Source organism: Cuculus canorus, chromosome 29 (assembly GCF_017976375.1).
Source record: "Cuculus canorus isolate bCucCan1 chromosome 29, bCucCan1.pri, whole genome shotgun sequence".
Taxonomy (NCBI): Eukaryota; Metazoa; Chordata; class Aves; order Cuculiformes; family Cuculidae; genus Cuculus; species Cuculus canorus.
This window is the reverse complement of record NC_071429.1, coordinates 3,393,285-3,419,880: the sequence shown is the minus strand read 5'-3', so window position 1 is coordinate 3,419,880 and position 26,596 is coordinate 3,393,285. Positions and strand designations below refer to the sequence as shown.

At 60.9% G+C, this 26,596-nt stretch overlaps 2 protein-coding genes across 6 annotated transcripts in view; both read right to left on the bottom strand.

The window, feature by feature from the left end:
- Nucleotides 1-46: 46 nt before the first annotated feature.
- Nucleotides 47-15,185, bottom strand: NXPH4 (neurexophilin 4). Its single transcript, XM_054051308.1, has 2 exons — nucleotides 15,069-15,185; nucleotides 47-1,569 (listed from the first exon to the last, which is right to left on the bottom strand). The coding sequence occupies exons 1-2, from the start codon at nucleotides 15,114-15,116 to the stop codon at nucleotides 802-804; spliced, it is 816 nt and encodes a 271-aa protein (XP_053907283.1). The 5' UTR covers nucleotides 15,117-15,185; the 3' UTR covers nucleotides 47-801.
- A 7,231-nt stretch (nucleotides 15,186-22,416) lies between these two features.
- Nucleotides 22,417-26,596, bottom strand: part of LRP1 (LDL receptor related protein 1) — an 88,738-nt gene continuing 84,558 nt past the window's right edge. For all 5 annotated transcript variants that reach the window (XM_054051258.1, XM_054051257.1, XM_054051259.1 and 2 more), the window contains 10 exons: nucleotides 26,297-26,473; nucleotides 26,017-26,157; nucleotides 25,761-25,934; nucleotides 25,520-25,681; nucleotides 25,137-25,311; nucleotides 24,560-24,664; nucleotides 24,306-24,370; nucleotides 23,978-24,065; nucleotides 23,657-23,801; nucleotides 22,417-23,463 (listed from right to left, as the gene is read on the bottom strand). In XM_054051258.1, the coding sequence (XP_053907233.1) occupies nucleotides 23,323-23,463; nucleotides 23,657-23,801; nucleotides 23,978-24,065; nucleotides 24,306-24,370; nucleotides 24,560-24,664; nucleotides 25,137-25,311; nucleotides 25,520-25,681; nucleotides 25,761-25,934; nucleotides 26,017-26,157; nucleotides 26,297-26,473 (1,373 nt within the window). In that variant the 3' untranslated portion in view covers nucleotides 22,417-23,322. The remainder of the gene's footprint in view (nucleotides 23,464-23,656; nucleotides 23,802-23,977; nucleotides 24,066-24,305; nucleotides 24,371-24,559; nucleotides 24,665-25,136; nucleotides 25,312-25,519; nucleotides 25,682-25,760; nucleotides 25,935-26,016; nucleotides 26,158-26,296; nucleotides 26,474-26,596) is intronic.

Here is a 26,596-nt window from a genome sequence, read left to right as displayed (position 1 = left end):
TTTGTTGGTTTTTTTTTTTTTTTCACATTTTAATTTTCTTAGAAAAATATGAAGAAGCCCCTGCCCGGAGCCAGGGTGAGGGCAGCCCCCAGGGAGGACCCTGCCTGCTCAGGGATGGGGACCTCCACGTCCCTGCCCTTGGCATGGCACTTCTTCACGGCATGGTGGTGGGCAGGGGACTGCAAATTGGGGTGAGGGATGGCCAACCAAGCAGGGTCCTCCCCAGTGTGTACGTGGGGGTGTCCATGGGGCAGCTTGGGAGGGGCTGATGGAGGAGGGGAGGCTCTAAAATACCTGGATGGTGCCCTCAGACATGCACAGACCGGCGTGCACACACGTGTTCACATGCACGTGCGTACACATCACCCACGGCCGCAGAGCCTGAGCTCTGCCCAGCACCATAACTGGCACGCAGCAACCCCACCCCGCAACTGTGCCCGCCCTGGAGGTGCCACGCACCCAGCGTCGCGTGGGGCTGTACCCCTGACTCACCCACACGCTCCTGGGGGCCCCAGCCCAGCCCCCCCTTCCCCCGGTGGAGTAGGGGTCTGGACCCCATGCCTGCACCCCACACCCAACCGCAGGGATTGGAGCGTGGCTGCGCAGTGGGCGATGGGGCTGGGAAGCCCTGTGCCGCCTGGCCCTGCTCCTGCACCCTGGGGAGATGCTGCGGTGATGAAGGAGTGGGGCCGGTGTGGTGGTGATGGGGGCACCATGCAGCTGGGATGGGATGCAGGAGCCCCCGCCCCGGCCCCTCCATCTGCCTCCAGCTCTGTCGCCTGCCGCTCCTTCCCGTGCCCGTCAGCCGAAGTAGGGGTTGTCGTGCTGGAAGTTGTAGTCGGGGCAGACCTTCTGGACCAGCTTGTAGTCAATGCTGAGGAAGGAGATGAAGATGCAGATGACCTTGAAGGGCTTGGCGCAGAGCCAGGCGGCGTGGCTCTGCGTGTGCTCGGTGAAGCACACCTTGGAGGGGTCATACAGGCAAGGCTTGTTCTTCCGTGCCCGGTTGGTCTTCTCGTACTCCACGTGGCAGTTGAGGGCCTTGGCCGGGCGCCCCTCAGGCAGGGTGCTCTGCTGGCGGGGAGGATGGGGCAGCGGTGGGGGCGCCGGCAGCAGCACCTCGAAACCCACTGCCTTGGAGGGGGGCACGATGCTGACCGAGACGTTGCCCAGGCTGGAGGAGTTGTGGCGAAAGTAGACGCTGAAGGTCCCGTTGATGTGGTCGACGATCTTCCCCGTCACCAGCAGGCTGAACTTCAGTGTCTTGATGTTGAAGTAGAAGTCTCCCCAGCCAAAGATCTTCTTGGTGCGGCCAGACTTGAGCGAGGGCTTGCGCCGGGCACGTGAACTCGTCAGCTCCCCAGCAGTCTGGTTCTTCTGCCAGTCCCAAGGGCTCCGTACAGTGCCCGAGGGTGTCCCTGCGCCCTGCGGGGGCTCAGCCGGAATCAGCCGCCCAGGGTCGAGTACTGGGGTTTTCAGGGGACCATAGGGGACGTCCTTGAGGAGGCTGGAGGTGCCCAGTTCCAGGTACCCCAAGGTCTTGGTGATGTGGCCCCCAGCACACACCATCTGGGGGAAAGGATGCAGAGCCTGCTTAAGCTATGCCTGCTGCCCCTCATGCATCCTCCTGCCTGTCCCCATGCACCCTTCCATGTCGATGCACCCTCTTGCATCCATGCACCCCTCCTGCACCACCACCCCCCTTCAGCTCCATGCCCAGAGCAGTGCATGGCTGCACGCTGCCCATGCCACCCTCAGCTCAGCCCTGCACCGGCCTGTCCCCAACATCCCAGGAACCAGGGCTGCTTCTCCAGCATCATCCACGTCCCCGTGACGGGAAGAAGCAGGACGCCAGACAATTCATGACTGCCTGCCCTGCCACAGCTGAGGCCTATTAAAATGCAGGGGGGTGGCGGGCAGCGGTGTGTACAGGGATGGAGAGGCATCAGAGCCCCGCGCTGCCTGCCAGGGAAGCCTAATTGCATTACCCAGTGCCTCTGATCTGCAGCTGCAATTACAGAGACCCCCGTCAGGCTGCACGGCAGCCGCTCCGCCCTCCAGAATAATTGCACCGGGCAGAGACAGCTGAAGAGTGGGGTGCTTTGCGTGCGGAGGGGCGCAAAAGGAATGAGCGGGGACCCCTTCCTCTGCCGGGAGCAGGGGGGCTGGGGTCACTTTCTGCATTCTGGCAGGGGAAGGAATTTACAGCAAAAGGAGGAAAGATGGGCAGCAGAGGGGAGGAAAACACCAGAGAGCTGCAATAACCCTGTGTGAGGATAGCCCCTCGTTCAACACAGAGCAAGGAGCCTTTAGCAAGGGCTTTCACAGGATGGGGAGACCCAGCTCCTCTCCTGGTACGGGGAATTGAGGCAGCGACCTGCAACCAGCCGCCTGTTCTCTCCAAGCTGGGAGAGCTGCGAGCCTGGTTAAGGAGGTGCTGATGGGCACACCAGGATCCTCTGGAGATGCAGCCAGTGCTCGGGGTATCACGAAGCAGCTCCCAGACACGCTGGTCAAGAAAGGGACCTCGTGCGCCGAGGGGGCTGGGACTCACCTCCCACCAGGCACCAGATGGGATGGGACCGCACTGTGCCCTTCCCAAGGTCCCCCTCGGCCATCGCACTGCCTGTCTGGTTGCCGGGACTGACATTTCACAGCTCAGCAGCGGGGAGCAGAGCCAGCTGGCACCTCTTCAGCTCTGAGACCCTGTCTCTGACGTGTCCCATCTCCTTCCCTTGCTCGAACTCGCCTGCCCCCTCCGCTTCGCCATCCCTCAACCTGGCTGCTCCTGGCTCCGCACCCCGGTGCCCGGCGTGCCCCTGCTTGCCCTGCCAGCTGCTCCCGGTGCGCGAGATGCTGCTCCGTCAGCCCCGGCCTCGTCAATCACTGTTGCACGCAAGCTGGCAGGTGCTCGGGCTGCTCCGCAGTTTTTCCTCTGAACGACCTGCTTCCCGAGGGCGACGCGGGGAGGAGAGGAGCGCAGATGGAAGGTGGCGAGCAGAGGTGCCAGCTGGAAGGACTTGAGGGAGCTGTGCTCCCAGAGGAAACCAAGACATGCTTCGGCACCGAACCTGAGCCAGAGGGGCTGGAGGCAGGGCAGGAGCCTGTCATTGCTGGGTCTCATCCTGGCACCAGCCGTTCTGGTGCACTGTCAGCATGGCTCAACACTTTTTCCCCATCGGAGTGCACTGTGCTTTTCCCATGCTCCCCATCAGAGAGAGGTGAAGCCCCTGGCACACCTCCTCCATCACCAGGCAGGACCGTGTGCAGGGACCGGGCTCCGCTGGGCACCAACCAAGGATGGAGCAGCATTTTGAGGGCTGCCCTGGGCCCCCGTGCTTGCCCCATTCCTCCCTCAGTGCTGAGCTGGAGCCTCTGGCCAGACTGCGCTCTGCTGTCTCGGGGATCTATTGCTTTATCCCCCTAATGCTGTGCGTGCCAGGCTGAGCCTGTAAATCTGCTCTGGCTTGTGCTTGCCCTCACCCGCGCTGCACCGGCAGAGGCGGCAGCCTGGGCAGAGGAGGCTGCTTGGGCAGAAGATGCCACTGGGGCATGAGAGGCTGCCCAAGCTGCTGCTGGCATCGGTCACTCTGCCCCATGGCTTTGCCTCTGTCAGGAACTGGGCTGTCCGGACAGGGGAGCAGGATTTGTGGGACCTCAGCCCAGCCTGGCGAGGGAGGCACAGGGCGCTGTGCAGTGCGAAACTGCAGCTGAGCATCCTCGCAGCCCCCGCTCCGGGCTGGCCGTCCCCCAGCTCCCTCCCCACTCTCTTTGAGTGCGGCTGCTGCCTTCGCCCTTATCTATATTTCAACGCAGCTTCAAAGCCGGGTGCCTTCACCAGCCGGAGAGAGAGCGGGAGCGAGTGCGGCAGGACCGTGAGATGGAAAGATAAATGGGGGAGGGGGAGAAGGGCAGCCCCCCATCACCACCCCTCCAGCCACATTTTGCAGGGGGGACGGGACACAGGGTCACCAGCCACCCTCCATCATTAATCGCATCTGTACATATTCATCAGCCCGGGAGCCCCTGCATCCACCGTGAGCCTCTGTCATCACACGATGAGCACAGGTGGACGAGGGACACTTGGAACCCCACAGCTGGAAGGGGACCCCCCAAAACCTGCCTGCACCCATGGCGAGGGCACAGGGAGCAGTGCAGAGACTGCAGCCCTCAGGAGAACACATGCTGCCCAAGCCCCCACCAGTCCAGGGAAGATTTCTGGTGATTTCTCAGCTTTGTGCTAGCTTTGTCTCACCTAGGGCTGAGAACCAGGACAATGTGTTCCCTCCAGCAGTGCTACGTGAGCCTCTGTGGCCCTCTTCCCTCTGCCTCAGTTTCCCTTTCTAACTCATTCCCCTTTCGTTATCCCCTGCTAGCAGTGAGGGGGATGCAGTGGGGATGGGATGCAGTGGGGAGGGGGGATGTGATGGGAACAGGGTTATGATGGGGAATTGATGGAGACGGAGATGCAGTAGGGACAGGAAGGGACAGGGACAGGCAGGCAGTGAAGAAGGGGTGCAGGGGGAAACAGTGGAGATGAGAACGTGCTGGGGAAGGAGGCGCTGACACCAGCTCCCTGCATTGCCGTGGGTCCCCAGGCCAGGCTTGCGCAGGAGGATGGGGCACGGTCCTGCAGGGCACAAACTGGGCTGCAGGGCACAAACTGGGCTGCAGGGCACAAACTGGGCTGCAGGGCACAAACTGGGCTGGCCGGGCAGGGCATTCCCAGGGGAAAGAGGCATCCGTCCTTCCAGGGAGAGATGAGCGAGGGGCCAGGCTGGCAGACTCCCATTCACCCCAAGTCCCTCGCCAGGAGCTGCTGAGGAAGCAGGGGATGAAAGAGAATTGCGGAGCAGGGCAGCGACTGTTGATGCAGCCAGGGCTATCGATTGCAGCAGGAACACAGCCCACGGCCTGTGGGAGACCCTCGCTACTGCAGCCCCTGCTGCAGCCCCAGCTTCCCCGCTCCTGCCAGGGGTCTCGGAGCGTGTGAGCGAGGCGCGTGTTAGAACAGGGACACGGCAAGCACCTTCCTCGACAGCGCCAAAGGGAGCCAAGGTCAACCCCTGCACCCTGTCAGCGCTCTCTGTATTCAGGGCAGGTCCCACTCACACCTGGTGTTAAATATTAATGTTTCTGCTTGTGAGTGGTTAGGGTGCGCACCCGTGAACCTCTCGGACACTTCACAAGCAAACATGAGGGTCTCAGGGCCTCCTGGCTCTGCACAAGTGTGTGTAGAGCCCCCTCCCTCCTGGCTGCACCAGGATTTGTGCCCTGCGTCGGAGTCAGCCCATGTCTGGCTCCACTGCACGCTGGGCTCTGGCTGTGATGCACCATTCATGGATGTTTGTCTGTTTTTTTCCCATTACACATGCATGTGCTGCTGCATCCACGCACGACGAGACAACAATGTATGGGTTTGCTGTTCTCAAACCCCTTGTGCACTTTCCCATGTGCGGGGCTGCAGGCACCTGCGTGTCGCTCCGTGTGTGCACCAGCAGCCAGGCAAGGATTCAGGGGTGCCTGCAGAGGGACTAGGAAGGCTCTTGGTGCCGGCATCAATTTGGCTTGTCAGGACCAGCAGTGATGGCCACTCACATCCCATTTGCTGGTGGGGCCAAGTACCGTCAGCGGCTCCCGGGAGACCCGCGGTGACCTTGGCGAAGGGGAGCGGATCGGTGCAGGGAGGGGCGGGGTGGCCCAGCTTCCCAGCACGAGCTGCGAGGAGCTCTCAGCGCTCCAAGAACAGGGCCATAGGGTACCATGTCAAGGCAAAACAGCCTCAGCCTGTGCCACTGGCAGAGCATCAGCGACAGCCCCATCAAGCCAGCCTGTCCCCTGCACCTCACTCCAAGCTGTCCCCGACCTGAACGGGGTCTCCACCTCTTCCCATGGGTGCAGGGTCAAGCAGGTCTCTGCCCTGTCACCCCGCTGCCTTCGTTAGTGCAAGGAGATTAATTGGAGGTGGTGAGCGACAATCCTCGCGGGCCCGCTCCCCCCGGCGCAGTGCAGCCCGGGGCGGTGTGGCATTTCCAAAGGTTAGCAGCAAACAAGGTGCCTCTGACAGCTCCCATTTATCTCGCCGGCGCCGCGCGGGTGCTAATGCGGTGGCAGGGTGATGCGGTATAGCGGTGGGCTCTGCCGGGCTGCAGCAAGGGACCCAAGCACACGTCCCAGCGTTCTGAGGCGTGCAACACACGTCTGAATGACTGTGTGTGGGCGAGAGCTCACAGCGAGCTCCACGTGTGTGTGTGTGTGTGTGTGCTCCCACGTCTGTGAGCGAGTGTGCACGCCTGCAAGTGTGCACCCAAGAGCCCAGGGTGCACCTGCAGCATGCAGGTGAATGCAATGAAAGCCTGCGGTCCCTCATGTATGCATGCACCACTCTGCATGCAGCTGCTTGTGCACAAATGCCTCCACGTGCCCTGCGCATCCCTGAGAGCCTATCCGTGTGCATGCGTGCCTGGTTGCACATGCACACATGAAGCAAGGTGGCTCTGCGTGTGTGCCTTTGCTGGGAAGCCTCTGCTCCTCAGTGTTTGAGCACCCATTGATGAGCGTGTTTCTGTGCCCCAGTAGCCATCAGGGGTTCAGCCATGCCTCTGCCTCACTGGGCGCAAGCATGTGCTGCTCCGCGGATGGGGTTTGGGGAGCAGCAGGCTGCTAATGAAAGTCTCTATGAGGCAAATCTGCGGTGATAACTCCTTGGTGCCAGGGAAACAAATTGATCTGGGCTGGGCCCAGGGTGCTGGTGGAGCTGCGAGGAGCCCAGGGGCCACAGACCACAGTGAGACCCAGCCTGGCTGCCCATCCTGACCCAGGGAGGCTGTGACTGAGGATGCTGCTGCTCCTGCGGCGACGAGGACTCAAGGACAAAAGGACAGGGTTCTGGGATGGGGAGTGGGGCAGGTGATGGAGGGGCAGGAATTGGGGTGGTGAGCAGTCTTGCAGGGGGGCTCTAGGGGAGGGCTGTGGGCTGTCAGGTAGGTGTGGGGTGCCAGGGGCAAGGAGTGCAGGAAGGACTCAGGAGGAAGGACAGAGCCCCCACCTCAGCCTCACAAGGGCAAGAGGAGAAACCCAGTCGGCTGTGCCCAGCACCCACCTTCAGGTCCCACTGCTTGCCAGCTCAAAGACACTTTGAAAGCCCCATCCCTCACCAGCAGCTCCAGGACCACAGCACTAATGGGGGCTGGCTCTGCTCAGTGCCCCCAACAATCCTTGCCGGCGAAGTCAGCACCAGCGCTGCCACGCATGGCACACTGCAGGCAGCGGCTCACCCCACAGCCAGACCCCCCCACTGCCCTCCCATTCCCTCCTCACCTCACAATCCCCCCGGGTGTCGCTCAGCCCCCTCTTCCCACCCCCCTGCTCACAGCCGGGAGCCCCCACCCAGCTGCCCCCCCTCACCCCAGCACAGTGGGTGGGATGGATGCAGCGGGGTAAAAGCACACCACGCTCCTGCTCCTATCCCAGGCACCAAGGGGTCACGCTAGTGACAGACAGGGACAAGTTGGGGTGCACTCATGCACAACCACCCTGCCACACATGCACATGGAGTTGTAGTGACAGCCGGACGAATCCTGTCTGGGAGGTGAGCTCAGCGTGACCACCCAAAGGCCTCCCTGGTTCTTTCCTCTGCTGCTTCTGCCACTGTCGCAACCAACAGCCGTTTGCACGCACCTCGGAGGCAGGTGGCTGCAGAAGCCCCCCCAGGAGGGGCAAACCCAGCACCAGCACATCCTCACAGCGAGGGAGAGCCTGTAGGAGCTCACCAAAGCCAAATCCATCATTGGGTTGTGATGGTGCTGCAGGATTGCCAGCACCCACCCTGCACGTGTGCAGCCTGCGGCGGCAGCAGGACCCACGCTGGGGCTCTGCTCCCAGTGACACCCCAGCCCAAGCAACGCTCGCACGAGGGCTGCATCACCTCGAGGGCTGCATCACCTCGTGCGGGAGCACGACCTGCACGGAGCCGGGAGAAATCAGCTTCCCACAGACGCGTTTGCCTTCACCCCCTAAACAGACACCTCGCTCCTTGCAGACAGAAAAAATATGCAAATGCTGCGGCTTTATTAACGCACTCGGCACGCGCTGGCTAATAAATATTTCATAGCTCGAGTAGGACTTTTTTTCCCCTCCTTCTTTCTTTCGTTTTGGTTCCTTTTCCCTGTCACTCGTTTCCTGCCTTTTCTTTTCTCAGCATTGTTTTATTTATTTATTACTTTTAAGGGCTTCATGGTGAGACAGGAGCTGGTAGGTGGCTGCCAGGGGGGGAAGCAGGGAAAAAAATGTACATTCCCAGTCTCTCCCCCCCACGGGTGAAAAAGGAAAGCGCTGTTAAGAGCAAAGGAAAAAAATATAATAGAAGGGAGGAGACAGAACCAGGCAAAGGATTCAGGGCTTGTGTGACTCATTGGACCTAAGGAAGAAAAGGGAATGAATGAGAAAATGAGGAGATAAACGGAGCAGGAAGCGGGGAGAGGGGTGTGCAGGCGGGTGTGCACAAGCCAGCAGCAAGGGGGCACGGGGGCCGTGGGAGGGATGGGGATGTGCAGGCTGATGGGCTCGGAGAAAACTGAATCCTGCTCGCCCAGGAGCGCATTGCCAGCGTTCCGCAAGCCAGGAGGAGCCCAGCCTGAAACACCCAGCTCAGATCCGCCAGTGGGACCCAGCATCGCGCAGTGACAGGGTGGAAGGCCTGGGGGTCACCGGAGAGAGGGGCTGCTCCCTGGCCAGCGCATCGCTACACATCCAGCACGAGCCACAGTGCCCCCTGCACTGCCACAGCATGGAGAGAGCTGGGGCTGGGCGCTGGCAGGAGTGTGCAAACACGGGCATCTCACACAGATGATATGTGGGAAAACAGAGGCGGCACGGAATAATCCCAGGTCGCTCCTGCATCACTGGCAGCCAGGATGCCCAGCAAGGATGCCCGCATTCTCCCTCCTCAGCCCCTGCAGCTCTGCCTCAGTTTCCCCACAGTGGGAAGGGCAGGCTGCGGGGCTCCCTCTACACCTCCGCAGCTGCCCTGGCTCTTTGGAGAGCAAGATCTTTCTGGGGGGGGTGCAGAGAGGTGGCGGCTTGCTCCAAGCCCTCCTCTCTCTCCCCAAACCAGAGGGACCACAGGCCCTCAGGGATGCAGCCACCCCCCGCTTCTGCCCAGCTGCCTCTCCTCCCCCCTGGCCCGCCCCCACCCCTTGCCTCACCATTTCACTTTATTATTGCAATAAATGTAGCCATAAAAGTGGCAGGTATCAGCGTGCAAGGAGATCGCTTCTCCTGAGCTATGGAAATGTAATTTCGAGTGTGCCCGGGAAATTTTATAAGATCGTATCAGGCGGGATCATAAATTGCATTTCCAGTGCCCCCCCCTTCCCTGCTGCACCACAGCCTCCCCTCAACGAGGCAGTGCGAAGGTCACTGCCAAGAGGGGTATATGCAGGGCTGTCCCCTCAGTGGGGACCCCATCCTAGTCGCCCTCTTCTCCCCAAAGCACTGCACCCCCTTGCTGCCCCATTTCCCCTCCGGCACATTCCCAGGGCCAGCCAGGATTTATTCTCCCCAAGACTAGAAGGAAGGGAGTAGCAGCAGCAGGGACATGGCTGTGCCCCGCATCCCCCGAGCGGCAGAGCTGATTAAAACCCTCCAGGAGACCCAGAGGCACAGGGGACCCTCAAGGGCATCGCTGGGGCTGCAGCTCCTCTCTGGCTGCACCATCCCAGGCTCACAGGGGCTGTATCCTGCTGCAGCCAGGCACTGGCTCCCACCTCGAGCAGGGGATGAGGAGGATCCTGCAGCCCACTGTCCCTTGGAAGCCCCCTCACAACCCCTGGAGTCGGATTGGACCCCGCTTTGCACACAGGCATCTGGTCCTAAGTAGGTGCCAGGCAACGCAATGTAAAGCATCACTCTGCTCACCAAGGAGCTGCCCAGTGTAGGGGGGACGGGATGCGGAATGAGGGGGCCTTTGCCTCCTGTGACACCAGCTGAGGCCAGCCCAGCTGCCGGGACAGCGCGGGGCTCGGAGGGGTCTGTGCTGCCGGCAGCGCTGGGCTGAGCAATCTCCGTGCCAGGGGTGTCCGGCAGTCACCCCTGCCCGAGCGACGGGGGCTTGGCTGGGATTTATTTGGGGAGTGTAAAATTAATCCCACCGTGAGCTCAGGGCCCTGCAGGCTCTTTGTAGCTGATCAGTTCTGCAGGCTGGGTGCTGATTTCCACAATGACTTTCCTTTTGCAACAGCGATCAGGAAAAAAAAAAAGAAGGGGGGGGGAAAGAACATGAGCAGAGGGATGTGATTATTTCTTTAGTAGCAATCCAAGCGGCTGGAGAGGAAGCTTCATCTTTCCTGGGCCATTTACCTTCAGCGTCTGAGCGCGAAGGCTGAGTCTGGCAGCTCTTCAGAGATGCTGGAGCTTGGCCAGGGCAGGTGGGGGGTGGGAGGCTTCAGCTGCCAGGGTCTCAGCGCAGCATCACCCCACTGTTGGGCCACCAGCTGCTGGGACTTTGACTCCCTGGGAGGAGGAGCTGCGGATGCGGGGGGGGGGGGTGGGGGGGCAAAAGTCATTAATCTGAGAGTGTTAATTGGCATGGGTGTGATTAGCAGTAGGGCTGATGGGCACTCGGGTTATTGCAGAGGGAGCACCCGCTTTGCCACCTGCCTCATTGTCCCAGCTCGGGCCACCCCTTCCCAGTACCCCCCCACCCACCCCAGTACCCAGCAGAAAACTGGCAATGAAAATGAAGTGCAGGAAAGGAAAGCAATAAACCAGGCCTGAGATTTCAGTCAGAACAACACGGTGGTGGAGCAGGAGTGGGTCTGGCCAGGGGGCACTCCTGGGTGTCCCCCCCCCTCCCCAGCCACCGCTTCCCCCCCGCGCGCAGCGGGAGGCTGCGCTGCGCCACGCTCCAGGCTCCAGCCTTATTGAATCTCCCAGCTCAGGGTGCAAAGGGCACCACAGGGAAGAGTTATTAAAAAAAGGGAAATGAGTCGCTTGGAAACCTTCTTTCAGAATAACAGTATGTGTTTGTTTGGCGATAGATTAGCTCAGCCATGCTGAGCACACAGCACCCAGCGCAACGATGGTCAGCTCAGCTCAGGAGATCCCCAGGAATCAGGAGAGTGGGGATGCACACAGCTGCTCCCCCTGCCTCAGCAGACACTGTCCAGGTACTGCCCAGGTACCATCCTGCCAGTGCTGGTCCCCTACAGCGCTGCACCCAGAGGGACCCCTGGTCAGAAGGGAGCTTGCAGGGCTGCCCCACCACCCAAAACCCTCTTTCCTCTCTCTCCTGGCCCCAAATAGGTACAAGTCTTGGAGCCATGAAAGGGTTAAATTCTCCCCATTAATGAGAGCTAGAGGGTGTGAGCGAATAGGGGTGTCCTTGCACCACCGGGGCTGGCAGCATCTGCTTAAGAGCAAAGCCATCTGTCAGCCAACAACCGGGAGATGTGTGACAGCTCTTGGGTGACAGCACTGGAAAGGGAATGAAGCAGGGTGAGTTTCCTGGAGGTGGGTATCCCATGCCACCAGCATCCTACTGGCACGACCACCCAGGATTTGCCTGGGAAGGGTTAATCCAGGAAGGAAAACATGCCAACAACACTCCAGGTGCTTCGCAGACACCCTTTATCTCACCTCCACCCGCAGGAAGGAGGGAAACCAAGGCAAGAAAGGCAGCTCCCCAGGTAGAGGAAGGCAGTGGGGCCAGAGCAGGGGCAAAGAGAGACCCCCGGGGTCCCGGCTCCAGCCCCGCTGCTGTCGGAGCCGCAAGCCCCGCTCTCCTCCCAAGCAGCCCAGCTGCACCCTGCTTGCTCCTACCTAGGGGAGTGGTGGCTCTTGTTCACATCGTGCTGTCACCTGGGCATCAGGGACCGTGGGGCTAAAGCAGAAGGCCAGGAGGCTGCCGTCCAGAATCATCCTTCCTCTCTGCAAAACCACAGCTGCCCCATGGAACCCAAGGGCGGCTGCAGGAGCACCCACGAGCTGCACCCAGAACTGCCCAGCCGCGGGTCTTCCACCGCTCCTGGGTGTACCTGGGGGGCTGGATGGGACCCAAACCAGTGCAAAGGCCGTCCCTTCTCTGAAGGACCCTGAGATTTAATGCTCAGTGCACAGAAAAAAAAATAAAATATCTAATGTACAAACATAACCCAGGAGCCTGAGGAAGGCTGAGGCGGGGAGATCACCTGCGGGAAGCACTGGGCAGCATCTCTGCTGCCTGCCCAAGCGCTGCCACTCCAGGCCCAGGGGCAGGGAAGGAGAAGGAGCAGCCGTTGAGGGGTGGGGGGCAATCATAGCGGTGATGATCTGAACCCACAAAGCAGAGCCAGGCACCCGCTGGGCCAGGAGAGCTTGTCCATCCCAGCAGGGAGATGCACACCCGACACGCACCCAAGCAGGGACAATCAGCAAACACATAGCACGGCAGGGAGAACCTATGGGGGTCCATCCTCCCTGCAGCAGGGACCTCTCACAAACACACACACACACACACCCCGGGTGGCAAACCCACCCCTAAATCAGCCTCTTCACCCACTACTCCCATCACAACCCTGGGATGCGGCACTGGGAGCTCAGGTCCCGTGCAGCAACAGGGGCTGGGGGGAGCGAGCCGGTGGGGGTCCCCCCTCACCTCCTGCCCCTCGAGGGGCTGGGAAAGTTTCTTCCCAACAGGAAGACTGAGGGAGCAGGAACAGCTCCATCTCCTTTCCCCTGCGACTCCGTGGGATGCAGAGCTGCGCAGACCCCAGACCCCCAGCAAGCTGTCCCCATGCCCTGCACCGCAGCAGAGCATTTGGAGCCCCCTCCCCTGCCAGCATCTCCCCAGGGTGATTTCCCACACGTGGCAGGAATCTTCTGCATCCCTGGCCACCAGCCCCCCACCTCAGCCCCACCGCTGCTGCCTGTGCGGGCAGGAACGGGGGACAGGGGCAGCGCCCTGCTCCTGATTTCATCAAAACAAAACCATTTGTCTTGAAGCAGCTCCAGCACCGACAGATGCTCTGCGTTAGATGGACACGGGGGAAAGGGGGGGGGGGGGTCACGCAGAGCCACCCCCACACAGTCACACACATTTATCCATCCGTGTACCTCCAGAGGAGCGTGCCAGAGAGAGACAAGTTGCAAGAGCCTTCGCCTGGGGGGTAGGGTTATGCAGGGAGGGGGTCCCTGATGTGCATCCAATTCCCGAGAGGGAATTGACTCGTTTGATTTTATTCATGAAACACAGAAAGTAAAAGTGGAGTGTCAGGACATCAGATCTGCTGGATGATCAGCCCCGTCAGGGCTGAGGGGGGGCACAAATCCCCCCATTCATGACCACCACAGATGCCGGCACCAGATGCAGCTGTAGCCCCCAAACACAGCAGCTCGTGCTGGGGAGGAAAAGCCTCGCTGGGCTCCAAGAGGAGGTGACGGGGGGGGGGACACACACAGGGGTGAGTGGCCTTGGGAAGCATTGAGTGTCTGGGACCGGGGGACATCACGGGTGAGGGCTCTGCGGGCGGGGAGGCATCCGCAGCCTCTCCTCAGCCTCCACAGACAGGCAAAGGGGCAAAAATAGGCAAAGCCCGCTGCCCAGCGAGGCCAAGCCGAGAGGGGAAATGCCCCCCTAACGCCAAGCCGAGAGGGGAAATGCCCCCCAACGCCAACCCCAAGCTGAGGGGTACCTCGGGCGAGACAGGCGACAGAGATGCTGAGGCGAAGGCCAAACGCTGGTGCCGGAACTGAGCCCGCACCAATTCAGGACAGGAATGAGGCATCATCTCTGCAGGTGGTTTCAGCGCTCGCCCCCTCGGCAGAGCCAGGGAGACTTGCAGGGCCCCAGCTCGGGCTCGTAGGGTCCCAGTCCCCCCAGCTGCCCTCCCCCCCGGCTTCCCCCCTTTTCCTCGCACCCCCCCCCCCCCCCCCCCCGCCTCCGCTCGGCTCCGTCTCACGCCTCGCTGTCCCCCCCCCTCTTGCCAGACGGCGCCTCCCGCGCTCCGCAAAGGGAAAGGGGAGGGCGGGGGGGCTTGGAACCGGGGGGGAAGGGGGGCACACAGGACCCACCGCTGCCCCCCACGCCCCATCCCGACCCCCAACTCCGCCCGCTGTCCGAGCTCGAAGCCCCCCCGCACCCCCGCGCGGAGCCCAGGGCAGCTCGGAGCCCTCTCCAACTTGGGGCGGGCAGGACCAACGCTGTGCGACCCCCGCCCGGTGCCCCCCCCACACACACACAACTGTCCCATTCACCTCCCTGCAAACGCCTGTCCAGCCTTGTCCACCGCTCCAGCCCCCCAGTAATTGCATGACCCCCTTCTCAGGATTGCACACCCCCCCCCAATTAGCCGCTCTCCCCATGATTACCGGAGCTCCTGCGACTGCACGCCGCCCCCCCCCGCGAACCGCACGTCTGCCCAGTAGCCGCACATCCTCCCCACCACTGCATGACAGCCCCCCCGCACCAGGACTACACGTTCCCCGTCCCCCGTCCCCCCCCCCGATACCACCCCCCCCGGGAACTGCACGACCCCTTCCTCCTGGAAACGCGCCCCTTTAATTGCACGCCCCCCTCCTCCTGGAAATGCACCCCTTTAAATTGCACGACCCCCTCCCACTGGAAATGCACCCCTTTAATTGCACGACCCCCTCCCACTGGAAATGCACCCCCTTTAATTGCACGACCCCCTCCTCCTGGAAATGCACCCCCTTTAATTGCACGACCCCCTCCCACTGGAAATGCACCCCTTAAATTGCACGACCCCCTCCTCCTGGAAATGCACCCCCTTAAATTGCACGACCCCCTCCTCCTGGAAATGCACCCCCTTAAATTGCACGACCCCCTCCTCCTGGAAATGCACCCCCTTTAATTGCACGACCCCCTCCTCCTGGAAATGCACCCCCTTTAATTGCACGACCCCCTCCCACTGGAAATGCACCCCCTTTAATTGCACGACCCCCTCCCACTGGAAATGCACCCCCCCATAATTGCACGACCCCCTCCTCCTGGAACTAAGCCCCCCCCCCCGTAACTGCACGCCTCCCCCCGGCAGCAAGTTGTCCGCGGGGCGCAGGCGGAGCCCCGGTACCTGCAGGAGCAGCCAGGGCACGAGCAGGGGGAGGCGGCGGGCGAGCATCGCGGGGCTCCGCGGGGCTCCCGGGATGGAGGGCGCACGGCAGGGCGGGCGGAGGGAGGGAGGGAGGGAGGAAGGCGACGGCGAGGGGAGGCAGGAAGAAAGTTGGAGACTTGCTGGGGCCGGGCGGTGCCTCCGCCGAGCCCCGCCAATCCCGGCCCGCCGCCCCCGCGGGGGGGGGGGGGGGCACCGGCAGCGGCACCGGGCGGGGGCGGCCCGGGGACCCTGCACCCAGCGCCTTGCCCGCACCGCCCCCGGTTCTGCCCCCCTCTCCCGGGAGACCCCAGCATCCCGGGGGGCCCCTGATCCTGCTCCCTCTCTCCCATGACACCCCAGCATCCCAAGGGGCCCCGATTCTGCTCCCTCTCTCCCATGACACCCCAGCATCCCAAGGTGCCCCGGTCCTGCCCCACCCTCCCATGACATCCCAGCATCCCAAGGGGCCCCTGGTCCTGCTCCCTCTCTCCCATGACACCCCAGCACCGCAGGGTGCCCCCCGTCCTGCTCCACCTCTACAGGGAGGCTCTGGCACCCTGGGGTGCCACCAGTCTTATTCCCCAATCCTGGGAGACCCCAGAACCCTGAGTTACCCCTGGTTGTGCTCCCCCTCTCCCATGAGACCCCAGCATCCCCAGGTGCCCCCCGTCCTGCTTCCCTAGACCATGTACTGCAGGATGCCCCCCGTCCTGCTCCACCTCTCCCAGGAGGCTCCAGCACCCTGGGGTGCCACCAGTTTTATTCCTCACTCCTGGGACACCCGAACACCCTGGGGTGCCCCTGGTTCTGCTCCTCTCCAGGGGGAGAGTGTTAACACCTGAGGGGATGGTTCTGTCCATCTCCATCCTGCCCATCTCCATCCTACCCATCTCCATCCTACCCATCTCCATCCTGCCCATCTCCATCCTACCCATCTCCATCCTGCCCATCTCCATCCTGCCCATCTCCATCCTACCCATCTCCATCCTGCCCATCTCCATCCTACCCATCTCCATCCTACCCATCTCCATCCTGCCCATCTCCATCCTGCCCAGCTCCATCCTGCCCAGCTCCATCCTACCCATCTCCATCCTGCCCATCTCCATCCTACCCATCTCCATCCTGCCCATCTCCATCCTGCCCATCTCCATCCTACCCATCTCCATCCTGCCCATCTCCATCCTGCCCATCTCCATCCTGCCCATCTCCATCCTACCCATCTCCATCCTGCCCATCTCCATCCTACCCATCTCCATCCTACCCATCTCCATCCTGCCCATCTCCATCCTGCCCAGCTCCATCCTGCCCAGCTCCATCCTACCCATCTCCATCCTGCCCATCTCCATCCTACCCATCTCCATCCTACCCATCTCCATCCTGCCCAGCTCCATCCTACCCATCTCCATCCTACCCATCTCCATCCTACCCAGCTCCATCCTGCCCAGCTCCATCCTGCCCAGCTCCATCCTGCCCAGCTGCACGTAGGGAGGGGAAATGTTCCTCTGCTCCCGACAACCACACCCCCCCCCCCCCCCCCGAAACTCCAGCAGAGAATGAGGACCAGCTTCAGGGGGGGTTAGGAGGCAGCCCCCAGACCCTGCACACACACTGCACACGGGCACCCCTGCCTCACACTCCCTGGAGTGTGAAAACACCCTCGCCCGCAGCACATGCGCCGCACCTCAGGCTGGACATGCGACCTGCGTCGCCTGCACGCACACGTGTGCGTGCACACCCAGACACGTGTGCACCTCCCTCCAGCACAGTGCCAGGCCCCTCTCCGAGGGGTCTGCAGGTGCTCTCATACCCCCCCTTCCCAGCTCAACAGGGCTCCCTCCCCACTACTACCGCGTTATTGCTATTACTATTACCGTTACTGTTATTACTATTATTATCTGCTCGCCTTCCTGGGAAGCTGCCGGCGGGGGCTTCGGTATCAGCAGGGCTGGGGGCAAGCGGGTCTGGGGGAGCGTTGCAGAATCACACGTATGTGTGGAGACAGAATGAATAAAAGGTAACGGAGAAATAAGCAACAGAAAGGGAGAGAAATAAAGGGAAACAGAGAGAGAAAGGAAAGGGAAAGGAGAGGGCAGCACCGACATGGTGCTGGGGGATAAAGGAGTTGTTGGGGCCCCATGCCAGCCCCACATAATCCCCACACCAGCCCTGGGCGATGTGGTGCCCGCCTGTGCCAGCACCCAGCCGCAGCATCGCCAGGCGGCACCACACGGCACCGAGGGTCTGCAGCCAGGGCGCAGGGGAGCCCCTGCTCCAGGAGAAGCCCCTTCTGCCCATCGCTTGCGGCCACTGCCGTGCCAGCGCTGCCAGTGCTCCCTGTGCCTCCTCGGCTCCTCGCTTCTCACGCTGGCGGGAGCATCCATGCCCCTCTCCCTGCCCTGCCAGGATCCCATTGCAATCACCCCAGAGACCGATGCTGCGTTCACCCCGGTTGCCCTGGGGCTACGGAGGGGATGGGGCAGCTGCACCTCAGCCAGGGGCTCTGTGGGGCAACCTTGACAGCATACCCATGGCTCCTCCAGACCTGCTGAGCCTCGCCCCACATCGCTGGAGCAAATTCCCGGGGGTTCTGGTGTTCCTGATGGTTTCACGGGGGAGCAAAGGGACACCAGGGTCTGCAAGAGGTCGAGGGGGTCTGAGAAGACCCCTCCCACACAATTAACAGCCCGCTGGCTTGAGATTTGGGGAGGCAGAGGCATGGCAAGGGGAAAGAAGTGAAGATTAAAAAAAAAATAAAATAAAAAAAGATTGTAGGAAAAAGAAGAGAAAAAGCCGGGAGGGGTGGGTGGGGGAGCAAGAGGAAAGGGAGAAAAAAAAACCTCTACAAGAGATATAAGAAACCGATAAGTGAACAAAGAGCTGGTATTGAAATAGATCTGAGGGCCGCGCCGCGCTTGGGCCGCGCAGGATCCGTTTGCGGAGGGGTTGGGGTTTTTCAAAGGCAGCAACCGCGTCCTCGCTCAGCATCTGGGGAGGCTGGGACTGAATGGTGCTGAGGCGGATGATGGCGAGGAGGGTACTGAGCTCTGACCCGCTCTGCCCAGCCTCAGACCAGGGCTGCCATGGGTCCTGCTACAGCCCGGGGCTCCCTCGCAGCCCTTGCCGAATGCTGCTGCTCTGGCTCTGGGCTCCCTCGCATCCCTCTCGCCCAGCGCTGCTGCCGTGGTCCTGGGCTCCCTCGCATCCCTCGCTCGACGCTGCTGCCATGGTCCTGGGCTCCCTCGCACCCCTCGCCCAGCACAGCCACCGTGGCTCCGGATTCCCTGGCAGCGCTCGCCCAGCCTTGCACATGGCAGGGCTGCCAGCTCGAGCTCCTGATGCCCTGAGCGCAGCCCAGCGTGGCACCCATCCTGCCCAGCCCAGGTTCACCAGGGTGGATGTGACCCCTCCACTCTCTGGTCCCCGCTGCCACCCAAGAGATGCGAGTAGTGCCTCCTGAGGCCCCTGCCCTCAACATCCATCTCATGGCCATGATGCCCAGGGTGAGGAGTGATGGAGCAGGGGCACCGGAGGGGACCGACGTCAGGCAAAATCCCCCCCCCACACTCCTCTGCCCCCCAGCCCTCACTCAGACAGAGCTCGGCTGCAGTGCCTGTGCGGGATGGGCACCCGCACCTCTGCCCGCCCTGCACCCTGCACGGGGGGGCACATGGGGGTCATAAAGGGGCATATGGGGGGCACATAGGGGAGGACAGACACGGAGAGGCACACGAAGTCACACGGGAGGAGAACAGAGGGAAGCACAGAGAGGTTCATGGGTAGGGGGCACATGGGGGGCACGTGGAGGCATATGAAGTTGCACAGGAGAACAGGGGAAGCACAGAGGGGCTCATGAATTGGGGCACATGGGGCACACACAGGGGCTTACGGAGGGGGGCATGTGGGGCACACACAGGGGTTCATGGATGGGGAGCACATGGGGCACATACAGGGGTTCATGGATGGGGAGCACATGGGGCACACACAGGGGTTCATGGATTGGGGCACATACAGAGGGTCACAGATGGGCACATATGGGCTCACGGATGGGGACATATGGGGCACACAGAGGCTCACAGATGGGGGGCACATGGGGCACACACAGGGGCTCACGGATGGGGACACATGGGGCACATGGAGCACACGGGGCTGCACGGGGCTCACGGCGGGGCACATGGGGGGCACACGGAGGTGCGCGTGCAGCCCCCCCGGCTGCGTTCTCGAGGGCGGCTGCGCCACCTGGTGGCCACTTGCGGGAGCGCGCACTGCCCCTCCCGGCCGGGGCTCCGGGTTTCGGGGTTCAGGATTTGTGCCCAGGGTTTGGGGTTCATGCCCGGGACTCCCGGGGCTCGGGGTTCGTGCCTGGGGCTCCCAGGGCTCAGAGGTCGTATCTGGGCTTCTGGTTCGTGCCCAGGGCTTGGGGTTCATGCCTGGGGCTCCAGGGTTCAGGATCTGTGCCTGGGGCTTGGGTTTCATGCCTGGGGCTCTGAGACTTGGGGTTTGTGCCCGGGATTCCAAGGCTTGGGAGCTCAGGGTTCATGCCCAGAGCTCGGGGTTCATGCCTGGGGGGTTCATGCCCAGGACTCCACGACTCGGTGCCCCGGATGCTTCTGCTCCCCACAGTGCAGGGGAAGTAGCAGGCGTCGAGGCTGCCGCAGCTCGGGACGCTTGTGGGTCACCCCAAGACGAGCCACTGGCAGCGGGGAGCGGCTGCACACGCGTGTGCGCAGACACACCACCCCCGAGCTGCTCTCACCACACCCGGGAGAACAGCCAGGCAGCACAGAATCACAGAATCACAGAATCACAGAATCACAGAATCACACAAGGTTGGAAAGGACCCATTGGATCATCGAGTCCAACCGTTCCTAACACTCCCTAAACCATGTCCCTAAGTACTTCATCCACCCGTTCCTTAAACACCTCCAGGGAAGGCGACTCGACCACCTCCCTGGGCAGCCTGTTCCAGTAGCCAATGACTCTTACTGTGAAGAATTTTTTTCTGATATCCAACCTGAACCTCCCCTGACGGAGCTTCAGGCCATTCCCTCTAGTCCTGTCCCCTGTCACTTGGGAGAAGAGGCCAGCTCCCTCCTCTCCACAACCTCCTTTCAGGTAGTTGTAGAGAGTAATAAGGTCTCCCCTCAGCCTCCTCTTCTCAAGGCTAAACAACCCCAGCTCTCTCAGCCGCTCCTCATAAGACTTGTTCTCCAGCCCCCTCACCAGCTTTGTTGCTCTTCTCTGGACACGCTCCAGAGCCTCAACATCCTTCTTGTGGTGAGGGGCCCAGAACTGAACACAGTATTCAAGGTGCGGTCTCACCAGTGCCGAGTACAGAGGGAGAATAACCTCCCTGGACCTGCTGGTGACCCCATTTCTGATACAAGCCAAGATGCCATTGGCCTTCTTGGCCACCTGGGCACACTGCTGGCTCATGTTCAGTCGGCTGTCAACCAGCACCCCCAGGTCCTTCTCTTCTGTGCAGCTCTCCAGCCATTCTTCCCCCAGTCTGTAGCGCTGCATAGGGTTGTTGTGCCCCAAGTGCAGGACCCGGCATTTGGTCTTGTTAAACCTCATCCCATTGGTCTCGGCCCAGCAGTCCAGCCTGTTCAGATCCCTTTGCAGAGCCTCCCTACCCTCCAGCAGGTCGACACTTCCTCCCAGCTTAGTGTCATCTGCAAACTTGCTGAGGGTGCACTCAATGCCTTCATCCAGGTCATTGATAAAGACATTGAACAGAGCTGGACCCAGTACTGAGCCCTGAGGAACTCCACTTGTGACTGGCCTCCAGCTGGAGTTAACTCCATTGACCACCACTCTCTGGGTCGGCCATCCAACCAGTTTTCAACCCAGGAGAGTGTGCGCCTGTCCAGGCCAGAGGCTGACAGTTTCTGAAGCAGAATGCTGTGAGAAACTGTGTCAAAGGCTTTACTGAAGTCCAAGAAGACTACATCCACAGCCTTTCCCCCATCCAGTAGTTGAGTGATTTTGTCATAGAAGGTGATCAGGTTAGTTTGGCAAGATCTGCCTTTTGTAAACCCATGTTGACTGGGCCTGATCACCCGGTTCTCTTGCGTGTGCTTCATGATAGCACTCAAGATTACCTGTTCCATGACTTTCCCTGGCACTGAGGTGAGACTGACAGGCCTGTAGTTCCCCGGATCCTCTCTGCAACCCTTCTTGTATATGGGCACAACATCAGCCAGCCTCCAGTCTAGTGGAACTTCCCCAGTCAGCCAGGACCTCTGGAAGATGATGGATAGGGGTTTGGAAAGGACATCCGCCAGTTCCTTCAATACTCTTGGGTGGATCCCATCCGGCCCCATAGACTTGTGGACGTCTAGCTGGGCAAGCAAGTCTTTAACCGCCTCCTGTTGGATCACGGGAGCCTCAATCTGCCCCTCTAACTCTTGGATTTGTAAACAGAAGGAACAACTTTCTTTGCTATTAAAGACTGAGGCGAAGAAGGCATTAAGTACCTCAGCCTTGTCCTTATCCCCTGTCACTGTTATTCCTTCTGCATCCACTAGAGACTGGATATTCTCCCTCGTCCTCCTTTTCCTGTTAATGTACTTGTAGAAAGACTTTTTGTTGTCTTTCACAGACTTAGCGAGCACGACTCGCACAAGCATGCTTAGGCTTGCACAAGCATGCTTAGGCTTTCACAAGCAGGCTTAGGCTTGCACAAGCAGGCTTAGGCTCACACACAAGCATGCCCAGGCTCGCACAAGCAGGTCAAGGTCTGCACAAGCAGGTTAAGACTCACACAAGCACATCCAGCTTTCCCTTCCATCCACACTTCCTGCCCAGGGTCTTGTGTGAAAACCCTATGCCCCCCCCACCAGTGCACACTCAGAGCAACACATGGAGCAAGAGGCCTTGGAACCCCTTGCCTGGCAACCCCCGTCCGTGACACCCCTTCCTCACCGCTCCTCGGGCTTTGAGGGCATCAGAGTCACAGCACCCGATGACCTGGAACCTGGCCTGGGCTCTCCCCTCCCCACTGCAGCCACTTTGTCAGTCCCATCCCATCCCATCCCATCCCATCCCATCCCATTCCCATCCCACCCCATCCCATCTTCATCCCATCCCATCTCCATCCCACCCCATTCCACCCCATCCCATCTCCCATCCCATCCCCATCCCATCTCCATCCCACCCCATCCCATCTCCCATCCCTTCCCATCCCATCTCCCATCCCATCCCCATCCCATCTCCCATCCCATCCCCATCCCCACCCCATCCCATCTCCATCCCATCTCCATCCCATCTCCCATCCCACCCCACCAACCAGCAACCTCCTCTTCGGTTTTTAAAAATTTTATTTATAACAATATCTGTTTTGTTTAGTTGTAAAGTAATCCAGCAAAAATTATTAAAACATTTCCCCCCAATAAAAGGATGGGGTTGCCCCCGCCCTCCCCCCACATGCGTTTATTTATTTCTACTATAAAAGCTAGGTCATTTCCATGGGTTTTTTTGTTTCGTTTTGTTGGTTTTTTTTCCTGTTAAAAAATGTGCATGTCGGAGAGCAGGTGAGGTGCAGGCGAGAAGCCGGGGCGCGGGGCCGGGACCCCCCACTCCCCACCGGGATCGAGGGGGCGATGGAGCCTTCATCCAATCCCCTGTAACAGTCGGGCAGAGAGTGGCAGGGAGGGAGGGAAAGGTGGGAAGGGAAGGAATGGGGGGCTGGAAGGGGGGGGCTTGCAGAGGCTAAGCTGCAGGAAAAAGGGGGGACCCGAGGAGCAGCAGACTGGGGGTGGGGGGTGGGGGGGAAGGAAACGGGGCTCACGGAAAGAAGAGGAGCAGGACTGGGGGGTGCCAGAGCAGAGAGCTGGGAGCATGCGGCCCCTGCGCTGCCTCCCTCCCGCTTGCACCCCGCAAAGCGGCAACCCCGCCTTTCCCCACCAGCCCTGGTCCCCCCATGAGCTCGTCCTGGCGCCCCGACAGCGGCATCGTCCCTGCTCCAAAATGCTGGAGGCGGAGGGAGGGGGGGGACCCAATGTAAAGAGATTTCAAATAAACCAAAGCCGGATCTGGCAACGAGAGGCTCCAAGGCCTGGTACCGGGGAATATACAGGTAATAATACTGCTCACATAGAAAAGTAATAATCCTTCATTTGTACATTTATACAGTGGCTCTTGGCTCCCCCGACCCTTGCCCGCCCTCCTGCAATGGGTGTCTGTGCCAACCCCGGGCACCTTCGCCCGGTGCCCCTTCGCCCCCGTCCTGTCCCTATGCCAGGGGGTCCACCAGGTCGTCGTCCGCGCCCCGCGACAGCAGCTCCCGCTTCTCGTCCGTGCTAGCCAGCGAGTTGCGGCTGTTGTGGGCGCCCATGTACAGCGTGGCGTAGACAGGGTTGGTGAAGTTGGTGGGCTGTGGAGATGGGGGAGCTGGTAGGAGGGGGGCATGGACACCTCCCTCACCAGCAAGAGCGGCTCCAGGAGAATCCCTTACCCCAGGACACCTCAGCAAGAGTCCGCAACAGCCACCACCTCCTCCCAGTACAGCGTCTCTGACCCTTCCCACAGTTCCCACTCCCAAAGGGTTTTTGCGCCCCGTTCTTCACCTTGTCAGGGTCCAGGGCAAAGTCCGCGTCCAGCAGCTCACCCACGTCATCGTCGGGCTCCCCTTCATACATTTTGTAGGTGGGGTTCCCAATCTCCACGTTCATGGCACCGTTTGTCATCCGCTGGTGCTGGAAGCCCTTGGCGCTGGGGAGGGTGTGAGACAGTGGGATCAGTGCCACCAATACAGGACGCAGCAAACAAGAACACCCACTCCACCCGTGTTCCTGCTTGTTTGTCCTGCACAATCAAGGCTTCCAAACCCTGCTAGGAGGGTTTCTGTCCTGGCTGGGTACCGGTCCTTGCCAAGATCCTGGACTCACCCTTTAATCCTCCACTTGTACCAGACAAAAGCCACCACGGTGAGGAGGATGAGCAGCAGCAGGATGGGGATGACAATGGAGGCTGTTCCTGTGGGATGAGAAGTGTGGGTACATCACAGCGTGTATGGGGGCTACACGCTCCGAGGCAGCAACAGGTCCAGCAGCCTGGACTGGCCCTGCTCCACCCAAGAATGGGGTCCAGGGGTTGCACAGGATCATTGGGCAACCCCGGCTTCACAGGCAAGCATGCCCCCACCCCCCCCCCCGCCCACCCTGGTTTATTGTGGGGCTTTGTGGTACCCCCAGAGCAGCATTGTCCCATACGCACGGTTGCTCTGCTGCTCGCTGACAACAAAATCCTCACAGCGCACCCCTGTCATCCCTGCCGGACACCTGGGGGTGCAGGGAGAGCAGTGGGGTTAGCAGGGCAGGCCAGCATGCGGGGACGGGGAGAGAGAAGTGGGGCACAGACCTGGGGTCAGGGGGGGGCATACAAGTTGCGGTCTGTCAGATACGTGCTCCCTCTGCTTGCAGGGGCAAACAGCCCACCCCGAGCTCCCCCCAGCCCCCAGCTCTGCTTACAGGCACTCGGGTAGCTGCGTCTTGTCGCTGATGGAGCAGGTCCCGCCATTCAGGCAGTAATTGTCGCAGGTCAGGCAGCTGGGCGCTATCTTGCCATCCAGGCAGCTGTGGGGCAGAGTGGATCAGGCACACGTGTACCCCCAGCCTGCCCGCAGCCCTGCCCAGCACCCAGCACTCTGCTTAATCATAGGATCACCAGGTTGGAAAGGACCTACTGGATCATCGAGTCCAACCATTCCTAACACCCCCTTAAACCATGTCCCTGAGCACTTCATCAACCCGATCCTTAAAAACATCCAGGGAAGGTGACTCGACACTGCTTGCCAGAGGCTGTCAGCTCATCCCTGATACTGCACCCCAACGGCTGCCGGGACAGCAGCATGGGCTTAGGCGAGAGACGTCTCCATTGCATCCTTAAGGGGCCCTGAGGTCTCCCAGATTTCTTCGCTGCCCTGAATTACTGACCCAGCATCTCCCAGTCATCCAGCCATAGGGATACATCTTTTTTTTTTCTCTCGTGTCCTTGCGCCCCACCATCCCCTCTCCCTCCCTTGAGTTCGATGTCCCTGGCACCTACATGCAGGAGACTTCTCCACTCTGCTTGTTGATGCTGCACTTGCCCTCCTGGCACCGGGAGCACTTGTTGTCCTGGCACTGGGCACCCTCAAACTGTGGCGGGCAGCGGCACTGCTTGGCACCGCTGGCTGTCATCTGGCAGACGCCCTCATTCTCACAGTAGTCGAAGCACTGCCCTGCAAGGGATCGAGGGGTCAGGGTGGGCAGCCCCATGCCGGCACCTTGGACCACCGGCCCCTCCACAGGGCCGCTTGTGGCCCTGGTCCCCCACAGATCACCAACGCACCCCAGATCCCCAGAGAGCATCCTGCAAAAGAGGGTGACCCGGCAGTCTGACCCCCCCAGCACTGTCCCCAGCCCTCGGCAGGGACGGGCAGCACTCACGGTACTGGCAGCGGTCCCCGATGAAGGTGGGCAGGCAGCGGCAGTTGGGCTGGTTGCCCTGGTTGACGGTGCAGCTGCCGTTGTTCAGGCAGTAGTCGGTGCACACTTGCTGGTTGCACCGGGGCCCCGTGAAGCCGGTAGGGCAGCGGCAGGTTGGCATGCCTAAAAACAAGAGTTGTTATCGTGCTCCCTGTCTGTCCATTCCTCTGTCTGACTCCCAGGCTTGCCCCAGCAGCCTCACCTGATGGGGAGGCGGCGCACGTGCCCCCGTTCTGGCAATAATCCCAGCACTGGTCGATCTGGCACTTCTCCCCGTTGTAGCGCGGCTGGCAGCGGCACTTGGCCTGCTTGCGGGCATTGAGGAAGCAGCTGCCGCCGTTCAGGCAGACCAGGTCGCAAGTGTCAGTGGTGGGCACTGGGAGAGAGAGGTGGAAGTGAGCAGGACCACACTTCTCCTCCTCTTCCTCCTCCTCCTCCTCCTCCTCCAGACCACCTACCGACGGGGGAGACAGTGGGCGAGGGAATAACCACACAGGTGCCGTTGTCCAGGCGTTTGCCATTGGGGCAGGTGCAGACGGGGCCGCTGGGGCTGAGCAGGCAGAGCCACTCGCATTTCTTGCGGTCACAAGGGTTGGTCACTGCCGAGAGGGGAAGAGATCATCGAATAGTTTGGGTTGGAAAAGATCTTACAAATCATCTGGTGCCCCCGTAGCAGAGCTCAGGCCCCAGGCAACTCCCTCCCACCCCGGGGACAGGGCAGGAGTCCCTGGCACGCACCCTCCGGTTGCTTGTACTGGTGGTAGAGCACAACATCGGTGGCGTGGTTGAGGCCAGACGTCAGGTTGGTGACAGCCTTGTGCCCAAATTTGTGGATCTTGAAGATGCGGTTGTTGATGTAGGTGACGCCATAGATGTAGTCCTCAAAGATATCAATGCTGAAGGGATGGCTCAGCCCTGGGAAGAGCAAGAGGGGACGCGTGCAGGCAGAGGCAGCACGGCTGGCTGTCCGCTGCCTTGGGCAGGGATTTTGGATGGATTTGAGCCTCCCAGCCCATAGGAGGGGGACAGTGTTAGGGG

Bases quoted from the DNA above. Each gene is read 5' to 3' on its own strand.
- NXPH4 (XM_054051308.1), bottom strand. From the start codon at position 15,116: ATGCTCGCCCGCCGCCTCCCCCTGCTCGTGCCCTGGCTGCTCCTGCAG. The intron at 1,570-15,068 runs GTACCGGGGCTC...CCTTTCCCCCAG, and splicing joins TGCCCTGGCTGCTCCTGCAG to ATGGTGTGTGCTGGGGGCCA.